The following is a 20,020-nucleotide window of genomic DNA, read 5'->3' as shown; positions in this document are numbered from 1 at the left end:
AAGCCCAGGGGGGGAGGTGGATCCATTTCATGAACTTGCAAATTTTGGGCAAGTTACTGAGCCCCCTGCCCCTCCTGTTATCAACCAGTTTGCTGTCCCTGTAAGCAACAGAATTGATGCACTGTCTGAGGTCAATTGGTTGCCTAAATGGATTCTCTCTGATAAAGGCATTAACGATGGGGTTTGCAAGGCTATATTGCTTCTGGTGGGGAGGGCTCCTCCTATTCTCTAATTATTTGGAATTGAGCTGGTCTCAAGGATAAAGTTTGTAACCCAGATTGGCTGACTTTTATTGACAGTTTCGATTTTGTAGTCTTACAAGATACTTGGGCTCTTTTAGATGTATCATGTAGGGGCTTCTCCTGTTACTCTTCACCTGCATTACCCTCTGTGCATGGGAGAGTTAAGGGTGGCCTATCCATTTATGTAAAGCTAGGTATTAAAGTGCTTGTAACTCAAATTTCCTCTGTCAATCCAGCATTAAAGGTGAAAAGGGGGCTTTTTTATTTTTACATAATCCATTTTTATAATAATGTTTTCTCCAACTCTTGTTTTCAACTTTCCGAGGAGCTGTTTTTATTTATTGACGGTCTGAAACCAATTGGTACGCGCAATCCTTGTCAGCCACCGTTTTTGTTATGTGGCAATTTTAATGACAAAGTGGGAAACCTTCAGCAGGGTCTAAAACATATAGATTTAGAAAGAGTCATAGGTGGCTCAGATGCCAGGGGTAGGAAGTTAGCCATTTTTTTTTACTTATCACAATTTAGTTAATGCCACTACTGAGTTTTGGGATTCAGGGCTGGTGGCTCCCACTTTCAGGGGCAGCGGTTGGTCCTCAGTTATAGATTATATTTTTGTTCCAAGGAATTTCTTACAGAGGATTATTAACTGTACCATACCCGAGTCTCAGGGGTGGGGGAGATCATAACCCCTTGTGTCTGGAGTGAATTATTTATTTGAACAAAGATGTAGTAGGGCCTGTGGCTGGGATTGAAATTAATCAACATTCTTCTAATAGCCAGCGATGTATGTGGTCTCTAATCGATTACAAAGCTGCGTTAATATTCCCAAGTGTCTTAAGTTTTTTTCTGTGTTCCTGAGATGTTTGTTGGACGATCCTGGCGCAGGATCAATTGCGTAGATAGGACCAAGTTATGGTTAACCCTTTTCGACCAGACAGTGGAAGTCTTGTTGGTGAGCTTTTTGTTCACTTTACACGCACACATCGGGCACAGGTAAGAACTGGCCGTTTGGGTGAAGTTACAGAGGTTTTTCTGTTGGGCAGGGGTGTGCAGCAGGGATGTATTTTAGCCTCTTTGTTATCTATAATTTATATTAATGGGCTTTGTGATTTTTCTTTGAAGACAGCTACTCTTGATGTTCCTAAGATAGCTAATGATTGAATTCTGTTATTGCTTTACGCCGATGATGCTGTCCTGATGGCCCACACCCCTAAAGCCTTGCATGTTTTAGTGGAATCATTCATAAATTTTATGAAAACTTTTAACCTGGGGTCTAATTTTTTGAAATCTCATATTATGGCCTGTGGTCTGGGTAAGGGAAGTTTGAGCTCCCTAAGAGTCCATGAGCAATCCTTCAGTTCAGGTCATAGGTTTAATAATTTGGGTATTTTATTTGATTTCTTCGCTTCTCAGGTTGGACAGGTGAAAACTGCTCATTTAAGATTAAGCAGGGTTGCGGGTTCCTTTTTTAATCTTACCCGGAAAGTGGGAAGAGGTTTGATAACCCCTTATCTCAAAATGTATAACTCACAGTGTATTCCAACAACCACGTATGCGGTGGGGTTACAAAATGCTGCATCCATCCAGGTGGAAGAGGGGCGAATTTGTAGCCGGCTCCTCAATCTCCCTCCTACTGCCTCAAATTATATGTTATAAGCAAAAATGAAACAGTGGTGTATCCCTGATAAAATAAAACTTGACCCACTTTTATTGTGGACTAAGTTTGGAACAGTCCGGAAGTCAGTTTTAACAGAAAAGTTATCCAAGATTACCTTAATCTTGATGGGGATTCAGCTATACATTGGGTAAATTATGTTAAAACCTCTTTGACAACCATTTGACTTATTGACCTGTTTTTTAATTCAGCTGTGTTAAAAAAATCCATCAGGTAAGAAGTCAAAACTAGATTTTCAGAGCATGTGCTTTCACAAAGTATGCATTGTGCTCTCTGTAAGCCCTGTTCTAAAGATTATTTTATTTTCTTCGCTTCAGGGGAAATGGCTTTTTATCTTTCAATGGAACTTACTCATTGGAAAAGATTACTTCTTTTTAGATTTAGGGTGGGTACGGTTTGGCGTTTGTTGAGTTTCCCTAGAGAGTGTGGTCATTGAGGGGGGCCCCCTGCCACCATGACCTTGTGATGGGGTATCCTCTCATTCCCTGATGCATTTTACATATTTGTTGCTCATTTTATAGATTTTTCTTTGTCTGCTGTCTTAACAGTATATTGAAAACCCCGTGCATTCAGTAGATGCACTGATGCCCTTTGCTATCTGAGACGTTCAGATAGTCCACTGGTTGGTCACTATGTTAGTTCTTTTCTTAGATTGTCAGTTAAACCTAGGAAGTCGATGGATGGCTAGGACAGTATCGTGATCTGAATAACGATATTAAATGTTGTTTCATTTTATCTGAGTTTACATTTTATATTGTTTTACCTGCTCTTTTATGATTTTTTGTAAAAGTCGAATATAGATACTTTGACTTGACTGACCAGAGCAGTTTGTAACCTTTCAATGCTTTGCGACCGAATGAGCAGTGAGAAATCATTGATACCCAACTGCACGTGTAATTAAAAATCATTGATAGGTGGCCTAGTGTGCTAAGCAGCAACAAAGCACTGTTACATTTTGTTGTGCATTGTGAGGACGATGGGGAGCCTCTTTGCTGCAGACTTTTCAACAGTGGCGTAACAAAACTTGAGGGCCCCCCTGCAAAGTCCCTGGAAGGAGCCCCCACCTCCTAGACCCAGTCAGGCGCCTGCCGCTGGTGCGCATTGCACCGTGGTGAGGGGGCCCCCTGGAGCTCAGGGGCCCCTCCCGCACCGTGGAGGATCTGGGGGCTTTGTTACACCCCTGCCTTTTCACTATGATTCACCAGGAATCACAGTGTTGAAACTGCATATCACGAAGACTTGCAAGGTCCTGCAATACTGCAAGCCTGGCACGTAGCCCAGCCCAGGCTTCGCTAAGGTGAAAAGCCATACATCGGTCCTCTTGTTAACGAATACCTTTGATGTTACTGTTTCCATTTGTAAAACTTATTTTGAGTAGTTGTAGCATTCATTCGATTGTGTCTCTTCTAGGCGTGTTCAGAGTCCGAAGGTTGGTTGTAAGAAATCTGTTAAAAAGCACACACCCTCTCTGCTGCACCTCCAGATGATGGCGCCAGAGGCAGCTTCCTAGGCTTGCCTTAGATCAGAGTGTACCTCAACAGCAATGCTTAGTTTGAGCCACTGTTTCGCAGTGCTGGGCACCAGCTCTTTATTCTCAAAACTGGAACTTATGACGTCTACCACATGGTGGTGCTGTTTGTTTAATTTTTAGGAAAGCACAACAACAGAGCGTTGAAGTATTAAAAATACTTAAAAAATTAACTAAGCCTATCTTCCAGACCGTTCTTATAGCTTTGGATGGACTCGAATAGTCTGAACTGTCACACTTCTAGAAGTCTGATGGTCAATATTTGTGTTGGTAATGGTATTTGGGCTGGAAAGGACAGTGGGTTGGGCAACTTCAGTGACCGCCTGAGAAAGATCCTCTCACTTAATTGTTTACAAGTTAAGCACTGCTACCCATAGGGTGACCACCTGGCACTGAGGCAAATTCTGGACAGGACTGTAAAAAATTCAGGACAAAGGGTCAAAATTCAGGACAAAAATTCAGGACATAGGGTCAAAATTCAGGACAAAATTTCAAGAACAAACGTCAGTTTTACAGACACACGCAAGAGAGGCCATGCCTCACTATGTTGGCAGTGCATTTATTTACTCTTTTTTAAACATAGCACTATTAATTCACTGTGGACCTTTTGTGATTGCCTCCTGGTGTGCTACATTCAGGTGTCACATTACGTCCTTGTTCAGTAGTAAATTAATGCCCTTCACGGCAAGGCCATCACCCCTACCCAAATCTACCTGATCTTTCCTGAAGAGAAAGTAACAGCAAAATTTTGATTATGTTTCTGAACATTTCAAAACCCCTGGCAAACAGTTTGGGAAACATTAAGGTAATTAACCTTATGCTAGTTTAAACAAATTGAACAAAAACATCTGGCTTACCCCAACCGCCCATGGGCTTTCAACCTATTTTTTTTTTTTAAGTGGCAGGGCAGATGCTGTGGGTGACAGTCTCACACCTAATGACAGGATGTGATGTACCCATAACTAGTCTGTAGTCTCACTGCACTAGAGTGTATGTTTGGGACTCTACATTTATCTCAGAAATGGGAGCCCGGACTACCAATCAAAGATAATCAAAGAGGAGGATGAAATCGAGATCAAATGGGAGATCCACAGCAAGTAATTCAAAGGGTTGTTGCTAACAACTGGATAAATAGAGAAGAACAAGGTGGGACAATTCCTAAAATCAGACAAGATGGGTCCACCAAGACTATTTGAAGGTATTGGGTACCTGGGGAGTTGTCTGCACACAGGAGCAAAACAGAAGGGGCACTGTCAAGTGGTTGAACAATCAACACCCATCCACCTTGGCAAACTCTTCTGGTGCAATGGTTCGCTGTTAGTGCTTGTGAAGGGTGAGCAGGGGCCAGACCCCTTGCAAGGTTGTGCAAGTCAATTGCCCACTTAGTCCATGTCTTTATATGGTTTTGAAATTGAGCAAAAGCCAAACTAGAGATCTGGGTTATCCCTAAGTGTCAAGTACACATAGAATCTTCAAAATATTTGGGATGTAAATTGCACAAACAAAATTTACAAATTTTAAAATGTAATTAGTGTTTCTTTAACATATGGCACTGTTTTCACCTTCATACACAATTAGATCTCAGATTGAACTGGGAACCAGTTACCTTTCGACACCTAATGATTAATATCTACCATTCTTACACTGATTTCCAGGATGAAAATCTCTGCAGAACGAACGGTCCCTCCAAGCCCAGTTTGCTTTTTGGTCTTCTCTTCTGCTTTCTGAAGAGGCCATGTGGCACTAGCGAAGATGGTGTGCTACCACAATGATAGTATTATTTTGCAAACCTTCCCCTGCTCATTCTTCATTCCTTCTTCAGACAGGCCACACATCTGATTTGGTCACTGCTGCGCCATCGGGAGCTCTTTCCACTCTAAAGCTAACTGTGACTGCAGGTGGATTAGATCTTCTGGACTTAGAATGCTTTTATTCAGCTGCAGATGTCCAATGGCGGCTCACTGTCTTTCTGCCCACCTCCCTGCATGAGATGGGGTTTACCAGTAAAGACTTTTAAGGAAGGCTTAATGCACTGCTCATCGTTTCCTACTGACCATTCTATGGATCACCATCCGGGGTTATCATGCATGGCTTTCTCTTGCCTTGCCAGAACCTGTAAACTCACTGACACAAAGAAACCCTATGCTCCTGCACTACCTTTGCTAAGCCTTCCCACTCACACAGGATGTCTGTGCTCAGAGCAACTCCATCAGTGGCATGTTGCAGGTGTTTTAAAATGGGGGACTTTGTTTCTGAACAGTGAGCTACTAAATTTTCAAACCCTTGTGGCAGTCTACCATCTTCACCCCGGTCAACTCCTTACTTACAACCACCTTAAATAATCATTAAATGCCCTATTTCATGTCTGCTACCTTGCACTAACCCTACAAGAGGTGTGCCAGAAGCTCTGTACCATAGGAAATGGTGGCAAACTGATGGAATGGGTGTACAGACCTATCCTGCAACATGGAAACCACTCCAGGTCTTCTTGTCATACTGCCTGGGTGATTGATGTACCAAACCTCTGCAAGATATGGACTAAAATACTGGACTTTCCCCACAAAGTATCCCACAGCTGTCACTTTAAGTAAATTCATAGTGCTTCCTTGTGAATGCATTCTGCCCGTTGCTTGCCATTGGCCTTGTGGTTTGTAACTCACAATTTGATGCTTTCAATTTGCTGGCTTTATTTGTTTTAGGCTATGCAGCTTGAATTCCTCCCTTCCCTTGCCAAAACCTTATTTACAGTATCCTGCCGAGTGCTCCCTTTCTGTAAACAGGCCTGTAAATCTTGTTCTTATCTTATCATATTTGCTGTGCATTCAAAGAACAAAGTCAAATGTCAGGCTCTGTCTAAGGTGGGAACTTAGTGTTTACTTTCCTTTCTCTGACTTCAAAGTGAGAGGATTTATGAAACAATCTTGCTGGATACTGGGGTTAGGAAAGAGTTTTTTCTATCACATGACAACATTTAAATAGACTTCAGAATATATCAGAATTAGAAGTACAAATCAAGCACATTTTTGTTAATTCTGAACTGTGCTGGAAACAAATACCTTTACATGATTAAAACAAATCATTGCATTAGGTGATGCAATTTCCACACATCATCGTCTGTGCACAATATAGTTTGATTTGAAAAACTGTATATCTGTGTAAATGTAATGGTCATTTCAATCAAAAATGTGTTGTCTGTAATGGCAGTGTGTTACCACACCATGCATGCTCCACTCCACTCTGCTCTGCACCACTCTACACCACTGAACCCTACTCTGTATCACTCCACTTTACACCACTCCATGCCACTGCACTCTTCTCCATTCGGAACCACTCCACATTATGCCACTGCTCTCTATGCTACTTCACACACTATGCCTCTCTACTCTACTCTGTACTACTCTACTCTAAGCCACTGCACTTTACGCCTCTCTACACCACTGCGCTCTGCTCATCTGCACGCCATACCACTCCAGTCTAGGCAACACCAATCTAATTCGCACAACTCCACTCTCTGCCACTCTGCAACGCTTCACTGTACGCCACTGCACTCTAAGCTAATGCACTTTCCTCTGTAACACTCAACTCTATGCCCCTGCACTCTACATCAATACACTGTACATCATTCTAATCTACTCTGCACCTCTGCACTCTATGCCCCGGCACTCTACACTACTTTACTCTATGCCATCACACTCTATGCCACTTTATGCAACTCCACTCTAACCTGCACTTCTCCACTCTAAGCCACCTCACTCTACTGTGAAATAATCTACTTTATGCCACTGCACTCTGTGCCACTGCATTCTATGCCACTGCACTCTACCCTGCACCTCTCCACTCTATGCAACTGCACTATACTCTGAAACAATCTATTCTACGCCACTGTACTCTATACCACTCTGACCACTGCACTCTAGTTCAATGCACTCTACACCACTGCAAGCTGACACTCTGCAACACTGCTCTGGCCGCCACTATACTCTACACCACTCTGCTCTGTACTACTGCATTTTGCACCAATATACTCTATTCCACTGCATTCTATGCCACTCTACTCTGCCCAATGCCACTCTATGCAACTGCACTCTACACCAGTGTACTCTAAACAACTGCACTGCCCTTTACTCTGCACCACTGTACTTTATGCCACTGTTCTGTGTACCACTCTACACCACTGCACTGACACTCTACTCTGCAACTCTGCACTCTACACCACTCTACTCTATGCCACTGCACTCTAGGCACTATACTCTACACCTCTCTACAATACTCCACTCTACACCACTACACTCTATGCCTCATGAGTCTACTCTGCACTCTATGACACTGCACCACTCTGCATTACTGCACTCTCTGCTACTCTATTGTATGCCACTCTACTCCACTGCACTTTATCTAACTCTACCCCATGCCACTCTATGCCACTGCACTCTGCGCCAATGCACTCTAAACAACTGCACGCCACTGCCCTCTACTCTGTACCACTGTACTCTACGCCACTGCTCTGTGCCACTCTACTCCACAAAACATCACTGCACTGACACTCTACTCTGCAGTGTTGCACTCTCCACCACCGTACTATACACCAATGTACTATGTACTACTGCATTCTATGCCACTGCACTCTGTCACTCTACTCTGCATCACTCCACTCTACAGCACTTTGCCCTACTCTGCACCACTCTACACTACACCACTGCACTCCCTGCAACGTGAGTCTACTCTGCAATCTATGCCACTGCACCACTCTACTGCTCTCTCTGCCACTCTATTGTATGCCACTCTACTTCACTGCACTCTATGCCACTCTACTCTGTCCCATGCCACTGCACTCTAAACCACTGCACTCTACGCTAACACACTCTAAACAACTGCACTGTACCCCACTGCACTGTACTTTGCACCACTGGGCTGTACGCCACTGCTCCTATGCCACTCTACTCCACTCCACACCACTATGCCACTAGCTTTAAGCCATGCTGAACAGCAGCTACTCTGGTGTACAACATGGCTAATGGCTAAAACACATTTGCAAAGCCAATAACTCTTTCGTAGATGAGACCTACTGGCTTTGCCAATGTTTGTTAGTACTATGAGGTACTGAGGTACCTGAAAGAACTGTAAAAAACACAATTACACCATAATAAAGGCTGCTACAAAATGCGCAAATACATTTCGGTTAAATAAAAAAAAAAAAGCACTTCTCAAATACAGATTTGAATAATATACAGTTTCTACCTAGTGCTAAAAAAATGTTATAACACTCCATTAATACCACACACTCCACAGCTCACATTGGAAAACCATTACAATACCTCTCTGAAAGAAATATCTTTGCCACCAGAAAACTTCAAGTGGTTCCTTTTAGTAAATTCAATGCAGGTTTTCAAGCCCCTTTGTATTTGCAGATTTACCAGTTGCCCACATTTGCATGTGTTTAGGGAAGGAGACCCCCTGGCAAGAAGGCCTTTTCTTATCTGTCTGCCCCTCCCTCCCTCAGAGCACAGGAGACCCCCTGCCTTCCAGCCCAGCTGGGGAAACTCCTCTGCCTGTAATTGCGCCCTGCCTCCATTGCCCTTCAGGTGAAAGCTAAAATTACGGACAAATGCCGTCAGTTAAAGCTTTCATCACGGACAACGGACAGCAGGGCGAAATTACGGACAGTCCGTGAAATTTACGGACGGGTGGTCACCCTAGCTACCCAGTCACAACTTCTTGCGCTGACGCTGTCCAGCTGCAAACTCCTCTAGTCCTGGTGGAGCCTGGCTTGCCCAGGTGATAATACTGTGTGCAGCACAGAGTCCGGAAGTCCTCGGCCATGCCGCATCCTCAGGGTCACCACCTAATATGAGCATAATTCTATACATGATTTACTCGCTATGACATATCATATTTAATCATGAATGCAGAGTCCATTGGAGTGACGTAATATACACCGAAAATGGGTAAAAACAAGTAATGTTCTCGCAGATCAAAAATCCTATAACTGATTACAATTGGTAATAGATTTGGCTAAATGAAGTTAAATTTATCAAATGCACCGAGTTCATTTTAACTACATATCCAAATATCTGTCACATGAGAATTGATACTCGGAGGCCCCATTGCTGCTGTTTATCAAGATGACATTCCCCATGAAGAGCAGCGGGGAACCCGAGGATGATAGAGGGTTGTGAAGGGAGGGGACTGCAGTGTGCCATGACCGTAGCATTAGTTTCTATGGTGCTGTCGTCTTTACAATAGATGCAAATGTGTTTTACAAAAAGGGCACCTGGTTCCGAAAATGCCCATGCCAGTTCCATTGTAAATGTGTTTCATTTTGATTATTTGTATGAAAATGCATTTTATCCTGAGATATCCTGAAACTCTAGCCTAGAGCCGGCCCTTCTGGACCTACGCTGGACACCCATGTACTAGACTCCACTAATGCATGAACGACTATAATAAGCACTTGATCTATCTGTCTGTCTATCTATCTATCTATCTATCTATCTATCTATCTATCTATCTATCTATCTATCTATCTATCTATCTATCTATCTATCTATCTATCTATTCTATCTATCTATCTATCTATCTCTCTAAATAGATAGATGGATGATACCTATAGAGAAGAACAGCAGCCAGGGGTCTGTGTTTTTGGTTTAATCAGAAGAGGTCTTCATCTTCAAGCATGCAGAAGCTGAATAGCCAATAGCTCCCGACACCTCCCTGTCTGCAGTCATTAGCATATCTGCCTAAAATGCCCCTAGGAAGCCTTGTCCTGATGATTAGAGGTTGTCACTTGTGTTTATCGTCCCTGTAGAGAGAGGAACAGCGGATGCCCACAAGCTTAGACTTATTAAGTGCCCTTAATATATGTTTAGCACATTGGAGAATGAGGCATACGGAACTGATGTACATTGGAGAGTCAGGCATACGGAACTGATGTACATTGGAGAGTCAGGCATACAAAACTGATGTATATTGGAGAGTCAGGCATATGGAGCTGATGTACATTGGAGTCTCAGGCATATGGAACTGACGCACACTGGAAAGTCAGGCATAGGGACCTGATATGCATTGGAGAGTCAGGCAATTGAAATTGATGTACATTGGAGAGTAAGGCATACAGCACTGATGCAAATTGGAGAGTCAGGCATACGGAACTGTTGTACATTTGAGAGTCAGGCATACGGGGCTCATGTACATTGGAAAGTCTGGGTTATGGAAATTATACACACTGGAGACTGAGGCATACTGACCTCGTGCATTGGAGAGTCAGGCATGTGCTACTGTTGCACACTGGAGAGTCAGGCTTAAGGAAATGATGGACAACAGTCATACACTGCTGATGCAGATTGGAGAGTGAGGCATGAAGGCCTCATGTGCATTGGAAAGTCAGGGAGGCATACACTACTGATGCACATTGCAGAGTCTGAGATGTGTAAAATAAAAAACAAGGTATCTATACACCCAGAATTTGTAACAACGTCCCCATATCCTCCAGGACCTCCCTGACATGGCTCCAATTTAGGAAAGAATTAAAGGCTCACCACTTTTTAAAAAACAGTACATAGCAATGCATGAACCGTCCTCATCACAGCCTCCTCTCCTAGTGCTCACGATTTTAATCTTGCCTTTGACGTTGCACATCACTCCGCTGCCTTTTGGCCAGATATACACTTTAGAAATACAATATACTTACAGAGTCAGGCATACACTGTTGATGCACATTGGAGAGTTAGGCTTACGGAACTGGTGCACTTTGAAGAGTCAGGCATACACTACTGATGTAGACTGGAGAGTCAGACGTACGGGACTGATAAACATTGGACAGTAAGGCAATTACTACAGAGGCACAGTTGGGCGTCAGACTTAAGGGGCTGATGAACACTAGAGAGCAAGGCACACACTACTGATGCATATTAGAGGAATAGGCACATATGGAACTGGTGCACATTGAAGAGTCATGGTTACAGAAATAGGCACATATGGAACTGGTGCACATTGGAGAGTCGTGGTTACAGAAATGATGCACATTGAAGAGTCAGCTTGATTGATACACATTGGAGAGTAAGGAAATCACTACTAGTCGTACTTGACTGATGCACACTAGAGAGCAAGGCAAACACCTGATGCACACTGGAGAGTCATGCTTATGCAACTAATGCACACTGGAGAGCAAGCTATATACTAACGACACACATTGGAGAGTAAGACATACCTTACCAAAGCACATTAGAGAGTCTGGAATGCACAATTGATGGAGAGTCAGACATACACTTCTGATGCACATTGGAGAGTCAGGTATACACTTCTGATGCAGATTGGAAAGTCAGGCATACAGTTCTGATGCACCCTGGAGAGTCAGGAATACATTTTTGATGCAGACTGGAGAGCCAGGCATACACTTCTAATGCACATTGGAGAGCCAGGCATATACGTCTGATGCACATTGGAGAGTCAGGCATACACTTCTAATGCAGATTGGAGAGTCAGGAATTCACTTCTGATGCACAATTGATGGAGAGTCAGTCATATACTTCTGATTCACATTGGAGAGACAGGCATACACTTCTGATGCACATTGGAGAGGCAGGCATACACTTCTGATGCACATTGGAGAGGCAGGCATACACCTCTGATGCAGATTGGAGAGTCAGGCATACACTTCTAATGCAGACTGGAGAGGCAGACATACACCTCTGATGCAGATTGGAGAGTCAGGAATTCACTTCTGATGCAGGTTGGAGAGTACACTACAGAATTGATACACGTTAGCACGCCTGGATCTGACTGATAGACAAGGATGTCGCACATCTCTAAACTGATCTTTCCCCTTCTCTCCCCAGTGTGATCAGTACAAGAAGGGGATCATCTCCGGCTCCAGCTGCAAGGACCTGTGTGAAGATCACACCCTGGTGCTCCAGCAGTGTCTCTCCTCTTCTCCTGCCCACCAGGTACTGTGTGCTTGTGCGCGTCAAGGAACACAGTGCGGCTTGATGTTGTGACTGTTTACTTTGTTGAGGTGTTGTATATGATGCCTTACAGTTTCGTCAGAGCGCTCGTGTATACTGTATGCCTGCAAATATGAAGTTGGAGACACTGTGAGCATGTGAACATGGAGTTCAAGTCACTGTAAGCATTCAGACATCCAGTCTGGGACCAGTTAACAAGTGGGCATGCGGTCTAGAACACTGTAAGAATGTTTACATGCAGGAGGAATCCCTTAAACATGGAGACATGCAGTATAAAACACTGTAAGCATGTTTACATGCAGGTGGAAACCCTTAAACATGGAGACATGCCGTCTAAAACACTGCAAGCATGTTTACATGCAGGTGGAAACCCTTAAACATGGAGACATGCAGTCTAAACCACTGTCAGTATGTTTACATGCAGGTGGAAAACCTTAAACATGGAGACAAGCCGTCTAAAACACTGTAAGCATGTTTACATGCAGGAGGAAACGCTTAAACATGGAGACATGCAGTCTAAAACACTGTAAGTGTGTGAACATGGGGTTCAAGTCACTGTAAGCATACAGACATCCAGTCTGGGACCAGTTAACAAGTGGGAATGCAGTCTAAACCACTGTCAGCATGTTTACATGCAGGTGGAAAACCTTAAACATGGAGACATGCCGTCTAAAACACTGTAAGTGTGTGAACATGGGGTTCAAGTCACTGTAAGCATACAGACATCCAGTCTGGGACCGGTTACAAGTGGGCATGCAGTCTAAACCACTGTAAGCATGTTTACATGCAGGAGGAAACGCTTAAACATGGAGACATGCAGTCTAAAACACTGTAAGTGTGTGAACATGGGGTTCAAGTCACTGTAAGCATACAGACATCCAGTCTGGGACCGGTTAACAAGTGGGCATGCAGTCTAAACCACTGTAAGCATGTTTACATGCAGGAGGAAACCCTTAAACATGGAGACATGCCGTCTAAAACACTGTAAGCATGTTTACATGCAGGTGGAAACCCTTAAATATGGAGACGTGACGTCTAAAACACTGTAAGCATGTTTACATGCAGATGGAAACCATTAAATATGGAGACGAGACGTCTAAAACACTGTAAGCATGTTTACATGCAGTCCAAGTTACTATAAGCGTGCTGACATGCAGACGGATGCTCTTTTAAAATGCAGTTATGCAGTATAAAACACTCTAAGCATGTGAACATGCAGTCTGAGTCACTCTAAGCATGCTACCATGCAGACGGACACTCTTTTAAAATGCAGACATGCAGTATAAAACACTCTAAGCATGTGAACATGCGGTCAGAGACACCATAAGCATGCTGACATGCAGACGGACACTCTTTTAAAATGCAGATATGCAGTGTAAAACTCTGTAAGCATGTGAAAATGCAGTCCGAGTCACTATAAGCATGTTAACATGCAGATGGACACTCTTTTAAAATGCAGACATGCAGTATAAAACACTCTAAGCATGTGAACATGCGGTCCGAAACACTATAAGCATGCTGACATGCAGACGGACATCCCTTAAAGATAGAGACGCACAGTCTTAAATACTTTAAACATGCAAGCATGTAGTCCATAAGCATGCTGACATGCAGGTGGATGCCCCTTAAAGATAGAGACATGCAGTCTTAAATACTTTACACATGCAAGCATGTGGTCCATAAGCATGCTGACATGCAGGTGGATGCCCTTTAAAGATAGAGACATGCAGTCTTAAATACTTTAAACATGCAAGCATGCAGTCCATAAGCATGCTGACATGCAGACGGACACGCTTTTAAAATGTAGGCATGCAGTATAAAACACTGTAACCATGCAACATACACTCCGAGTCACTATAAGCATGGGGCTTCGCAGTCTGAGACACATTAAACATGCAGGCATGCAGTCTAAGACACATATACGCACACACACACAAAACACACATCGAGTCTCAAAGGCCTCAGAGGCATTTTCTCACTTAATTAAATGTATTTATTATTTATCAAGTATTGTAATGACCCACATTTAAGAAAGCTTCACAGCCTTGAACAATACTCTTAGAAAAGAAGTATATTTCCGTAAAACACCAGAAAAATAAAATCATGAAGAAGAGAATGTAAAAATAACTCTTGAACAGACTACTAAAAACGAATTAATAACCACCAACAAACAACTATACACTGTAGATCCAAGGGACTCCCTAACTGCACATTGAGGTGCACAGAAGACCCTATGTTGTCACTCTAATCATGTACAAATGCAGAGGACATAACACAAACTGATTAACCCCAGAGGCACAGCTGAAAGCTGAGGTTCGAGATTGCCACATGTGGGCAGTGCACTGTGGAATGTCTGCCAGCCAAGTGTCAGATGAAGAATCCTTGGCACCGGAGAGAGGCGCTGCAGTCCAGGATGAAGGGCATCACAACCCTTAGAGAAAGGAGTGAGTGAGGTCCATGAATACTACCACCCAGGTCCCTCAATAACTTTACAGACTGTGCAGACCATGAGGAAGAGAATTCAGAACTCCTTAGGAAGACTTCTTATTCTGCCATCTCCGGCAGCGATCATTTGAATAGTTTATTTGTATGCCAAAGCTTGTGGTAAACATGGACAAACCGAGTCTGGGCTACACATACACATTTTAAGCATTCGGAGAGCCCTTTCCATAAGCTATAACCATATTCTTATTTAAAGGACGAGTTCCATAACCTATCCCAAACTGATTTATATTTCTTCAAGGGTTTTGGAACCACCATCCTGCAAGCTTACACAAAAATAGTTGTCTTTGGTAGGTTTTTGTTTTGAAATGGGTGTCTTTAATAGATTTTTGTTTTGAAATTGTCTCTTTGCTATTTCTTGCTCTATTTGCAGTGTAGGCTCTAGTGGGGTGTATTTCTGCTGGTCTGAAAATTGCTTTGTGAGTGTTTCTTGTTGCCTGGAACAGGGCCATTAGAATGACCTCTGAATGCAGTGGAATGCTTTCACCACTTAACAGACCTCAGAGGCACCTTGGCTATGGTGGACCACTCTCTCCACTCAGAAAGGATCTCAATAGTCACAAATTACTCCTAGCAATCTTGACTCCTTTAAAGGCTTTCTACTAACCACCACCAAAAGGGCCAAACTAGGTACTGCTCTATCTCTTGTCTTTTCTTAGTCCTTGTCTATTTCCCAAGTCCTCTTCTATAGCTGCTGTGCCCCCTGCCCCTCTACTGGAACATGACACATTGACATGCAATTTTACACTGCTGACACCACACAGTTTAATTAAGATTACAGAAGACATAGAAGCATTGCACCTTCTCCAAAAGTGTCTCAATCCCATGCAAGACTGAACACACATTACTTGTCCTCAGCCCAAACACATTAAAATATAACTAATCGTGTTCGGTGACAACTATAAAAGGTCACGCAGATATTTGTCCTTAGATACTCTTCAGTGTAGTTACACGCTTGGTGAAGGTGGGAAATGTCAGCATCTATTTCACTTCTAAAACATGTCTTCTCCACGGCCATGAACTAAGGATTGAGGCTTGCATTGGTTGATGGAATACACCAGTGAGAGATGATGATGAGGCCACGTTCCGAATTTTCTCTGTTCTAGACCAGTTTGTGTATCTTCAAATACAGCTTTACACATCCAGCTCATGGAACTCACCTGAACAATGGGACGGAAAAGCGTATGGGCGATGCACATCATCCAGGACCCCTTGATGACTTTGGGCCTCACCGATGTGCACCAGGCAGTGTGACATTCATGTGTAAGGATACTACATAGACATCCGTAGTCCATCTTTTCATCAGACTTGAACATTAATCTGGTTACCTACTGTACTTTGTGACTAATTGGTTCTCATTTAAAAGTCAGAGGCACATTACTGCCAGAGAAAGAAAACATTTTGCATTTGCTTTCATGATGTCAATCTTATTTTATTGTTCATTTAATTGTCTCTTCCCTTAGTTAATATTCATACATTATCCCCAGGAGCCCAGCATGCCTTGGCATCCAGGAAGTGTCTTCAAATGAGCCTTCCACTCATAATTAACTATTATTATCATGTTATAGCTAATTCATTAATACCTTGTCAATCAAACCCAAGCACACTCCAACATTGCAATGCATTATCCTTTGGACCGTCCTTGTGCCATCCAGTTCTCCTACATACTGTTTTTCAGTAAAGAAACAATCAAGTGTATTTGTGTTAAGATCAAGTCACAGTTCCATAATAATGTTTCTCACAGGGGCCATCCAGTGTAGAAGAAAAAACGGTTCTCTTTGATTAGTTCTTTATCTCTAACAATCACTAATAACAGGTGATCTAGAACCTGTGTTTGTTTGATGAGATCAAATAGTGCTTTGAGATCCATTGTGATATTATTCACCAGATGGGTCATTTAAAATAGATTTTAGGAGAGGAACCACTAACATAAAGGTGAATCTGCATCACCTTCGACAGGTACCATCAAACTTCTGAATGGGCTCCACCTCCAAACTAGGTAAGATCCACCAGCAGGAATATCCAAATTGCCAGCATCCTATGAGGACAATTTAATTCATACCGCCACAGCTGGCAGACTCTGATTGCCCAGACATTCAGAATCATGAACATCAAACACCTTTGTTCCAATTAAACATATGCAATACTACAACCCAGGCTCCACCAGCAAGATCTCTTGAACTCTATATGCACCACTTCACATTGTACATCTGTTCATAGTGGATGGAGAACCATAGCAGAGGTGGGACAGGAGTGCCGGGTTATGACACATAGGCCCTAATTCTGAGTCTGACGGGCGGCGGAGGCCGCCCGCCAGACTTCCCCCCTCCGAAATACCGCTCCGCGGTCGAAAGACCGCGGAGGGTATTCCGAGTTTTCCCCTGGGCTGGCGGGCGGTCTTCGCAAGACCGCCCGCCAGCCCAGGGGAAAACTCCCTTCCCACGATGACGCCGGCTCGTAATAGAGCCGGCGGAGTGGGAAGGTGCGACGGGTGCAGTTGCACCCGTCGCGTATTTCAGTGTCTGCTTTGCAGACACTGAAATACTTTTAGGGGCCCTCTTACGGGGGCCCCTGCCGTGCCCATGCCATAGGCATGGGCACGGCAGGGGCCCCCAGGGGCCCCGCGACTCCCCCTCCCGCCATCCGGTTCCCGGCGGGAGAACCGCCAGGAACTGGATGGCGGGAGGGGGAGTCGGAATCCTCCATGGCTGCGGAGCGCGCTCCGCAGCCATGGAGGATTCCTACGAGCGGCGGAAAGTCAGCGGGAGACCGCTGGCTTTCCGCGTCTGACCGCGGCTAAACCGCCGCGGTCAGAATGCTCGTAGGAGCACCGCCAGCCTGTTGGCGGTGCTCCCGTGGTCGGTGGCCCTGGCGGCCACCGACCGCCAGGGTCGGAATGACCCGCATAGTATTTGGCATCTCAAGTGGAGTGGTTGGCCTTGTGGGTAGACGGACGTACTGATCAAGCAATAGCAGAAATGTAGCATAATAATGTTGTTCATTGCACGTGTGTTGCTCTTTTACCAACTTGTGATGCTAAACTCTGTCAAACGTGGGAACAGGAATTAGGCCAACCCCTCTCTGATAAAATCTGGTATTATTTCTGCAACCAAAGCAAGCTGATATCACCTAACCACAGACACAAGATCCTCCATTACAAATATCTGCTGCACGCATACACTACGCCCAGTGTCCTAGCAAAGATAGACCCTTTGAGATCCTCCAACTGTCCCAAGTGCCACTCTGTAGATGCTGACTTGGCGCACCTTACATGGTCCTGTGGCATTGTAGGTGCTTATTGGAACTCAATTTTCAAACAGCTTCCCCTAATAATTGAGACAGCCTTGGCACCAGACCCGTTCCTTGCCTTACAGAGGAATGTTTAAAATAAACCACGCAGAGTCTGCAGATCCACTGCCATGGCTTTACTGCTGGCGAAACCAGAAATTGCCACATAATGGGGCAGTCGTCATCACCCTTCTCTCGCCGATTGGTTAAAAGGGATGTCACACTGCAGCATCACTAGTGAAATTTACACCACGCTCCAACACCCCACATCTAGACCGAAAGACATTTGGCAACCACTTTGAGATTATCTATTGTTGTAAGAACATGGGGCCTCAGATTGATTGCATCCCTCCCCCCACTATTTTGATTCACCTCCCCTCCCCTGCTATGCCTGTGCTATCTGTGCTGGTCCCCCCTTCACTGCTTGATGTATTTGCTTATTATTACAAGATTTATCCACATGTTCTTTCTTTTACTGCTGTACGACCTGTCTGACCAAGATACTGTGTAATGTAATACTGCTTTTCAATTTGCCCTCCTTATACACACCACCTTTCCATGAAGTTATGTCTTTTCCGTTTTTGTGTTTCTTAAAAATGATAAATAAAGTTTTAAAAATGAGGTTGTTAGAGCCCTATTGCACCTTTTACTAACACATACACGAAATACCAGCAGTGGCCCAGGCTGGCAAGAGTTGCGCATAAATGCTGGTAGAGATGGCGTTCAAAAATCTAAATGGACCCCTCTCTATGCCCGCATTATCCCACTGGAGATCCTGTTACGGGCATGGATGTGGCAACTATCTTCAAACCTGGAAAAATGTGACCCGGTTGGAGATGGGTGACTATTTTAAGGAAGTGAAACTATTAACTCTGGCGGAAATGGTGGAAGATCTGGGTTTCCTTCAGCACATTTGTAACCTAAGGTAGACTTAGATGTTTAGTGAAGGAGCTTTGGAGTTGTAAAGACACAGAGTCCCAAACCCATGAAGCGCTGGTGCTCCTATTAATTCTGAGTCATGGCAGCTAATTGATTTCTGGGATTACAAAGCATTTATAGCTATGATTAAAATTAACAACATGGCCACCAAATCCAGATAGGTGACTTCAATCGAGGGGGTCCCCATGGGTAAATAATGGGACGGGACGAAAGGCCATACTCAAACCTGCCAACGCATGCGGTGCACTGTGTGACACACAATATCGACTCCCATCACACGGTCACCCAGTGAGGAGCGGCTATCACACGGTGGCAGGTAAAACGAGCTGAAAATCACTGTAAACTGTGGTTTTCAGCTCGTTTTTAGAGGCTTTCTAACTCCAACGTCCATTAATGGGTGTTAACACACCCGAGGACATTGGCAGAAGCCTCACTGAGTTTTTGTTTCTTTTTCAGAGGAGGGGGCTAGGGGCCGGATTGGGGGCAAAAGTGTCTCTTAGGTGGTTCTCGGCTGAGGCCCCGCCCCTTCAAGGTCCCGCTCCCTCCTCACACAGTGTGATTTTTCTAAAAATTGGGAGGTCTGCATACTCAAAGACTCTCTAGAGATGCTTGACTCAGGTATATCCAAGTTAACTACCTACACGCCACATAACTGACACTTAAACGGCTGAACCATGTCCTTGGCACTGACACACAGAAGTGCCCGACATGTGGCACTAATGATGCAGACTTTTCACACACGGTGTGGCAATGTGGGGCACTGGCATTTTACTGGGAACAGACTGTGCACACTTTAACCATTGTGATCCAAAGGGAACTTGTCTGTGCACCAGAGGTGTGCCTCTTGGGGACATTTTCTAGGCTCAAGGCAAGCTTAGCCGGT

The 20,020-nt window shown here is 44.1% G+C and overlaps 1 protein-coding gene and 1 long non-coding RNA gene across 2 annotated transcripts in view; one reads left to right on the top strand and one right to left on the bottom strand.

The window, feature by feature from the left end:
- LOC138301290 (uncharacterized) overlaps positions 1-20,020 on the bottom strand; it is a 554,538-nt gene that overhangs the window by 416,734 nt on the left and 117,784 nt on the right. The window lies entirely within an intron of this gene.
- Positions 1-20,020, top strand: part of DIPK1B (divergent protein kinase domain 1B) — a 268,213-nt gene that overhangs the window by 214,636 nt on the left and 33,557 nt on the right. The window contains exon 3 of the mRNA XM_069241590.1: positions 12,283-12,390. Within this exon, the coding sequence (XP_069097691.1) occupies positions 12,283-12,390 (108 nt within the window). The remainder of the gene's footprint in view (positions 1-12,282; positions 12,391-20,020) is intronic.

This window comes from Pleurodeles waltl, chromosome 6 (assembly GCF_031143425.1).
Source record: "Pleurodeles waltl isolate 20211129_DDA chromosome 6, aPleWal1.hap1.20221129, whole genome shotgun sequence".
NCBI classification, from domain to species: domain Eukaryota; kingdom Metazoa; phylum Chordata; class Amphibia; order Caudata; family Salamandridae; genus Pleurodeles; species Pleurodeles waltl.
The sequence above is the reverse complement of the archived record's forward strand: the minus strand, read 5'-3'. Positions and strand labels throughout refer to the sequence as shown.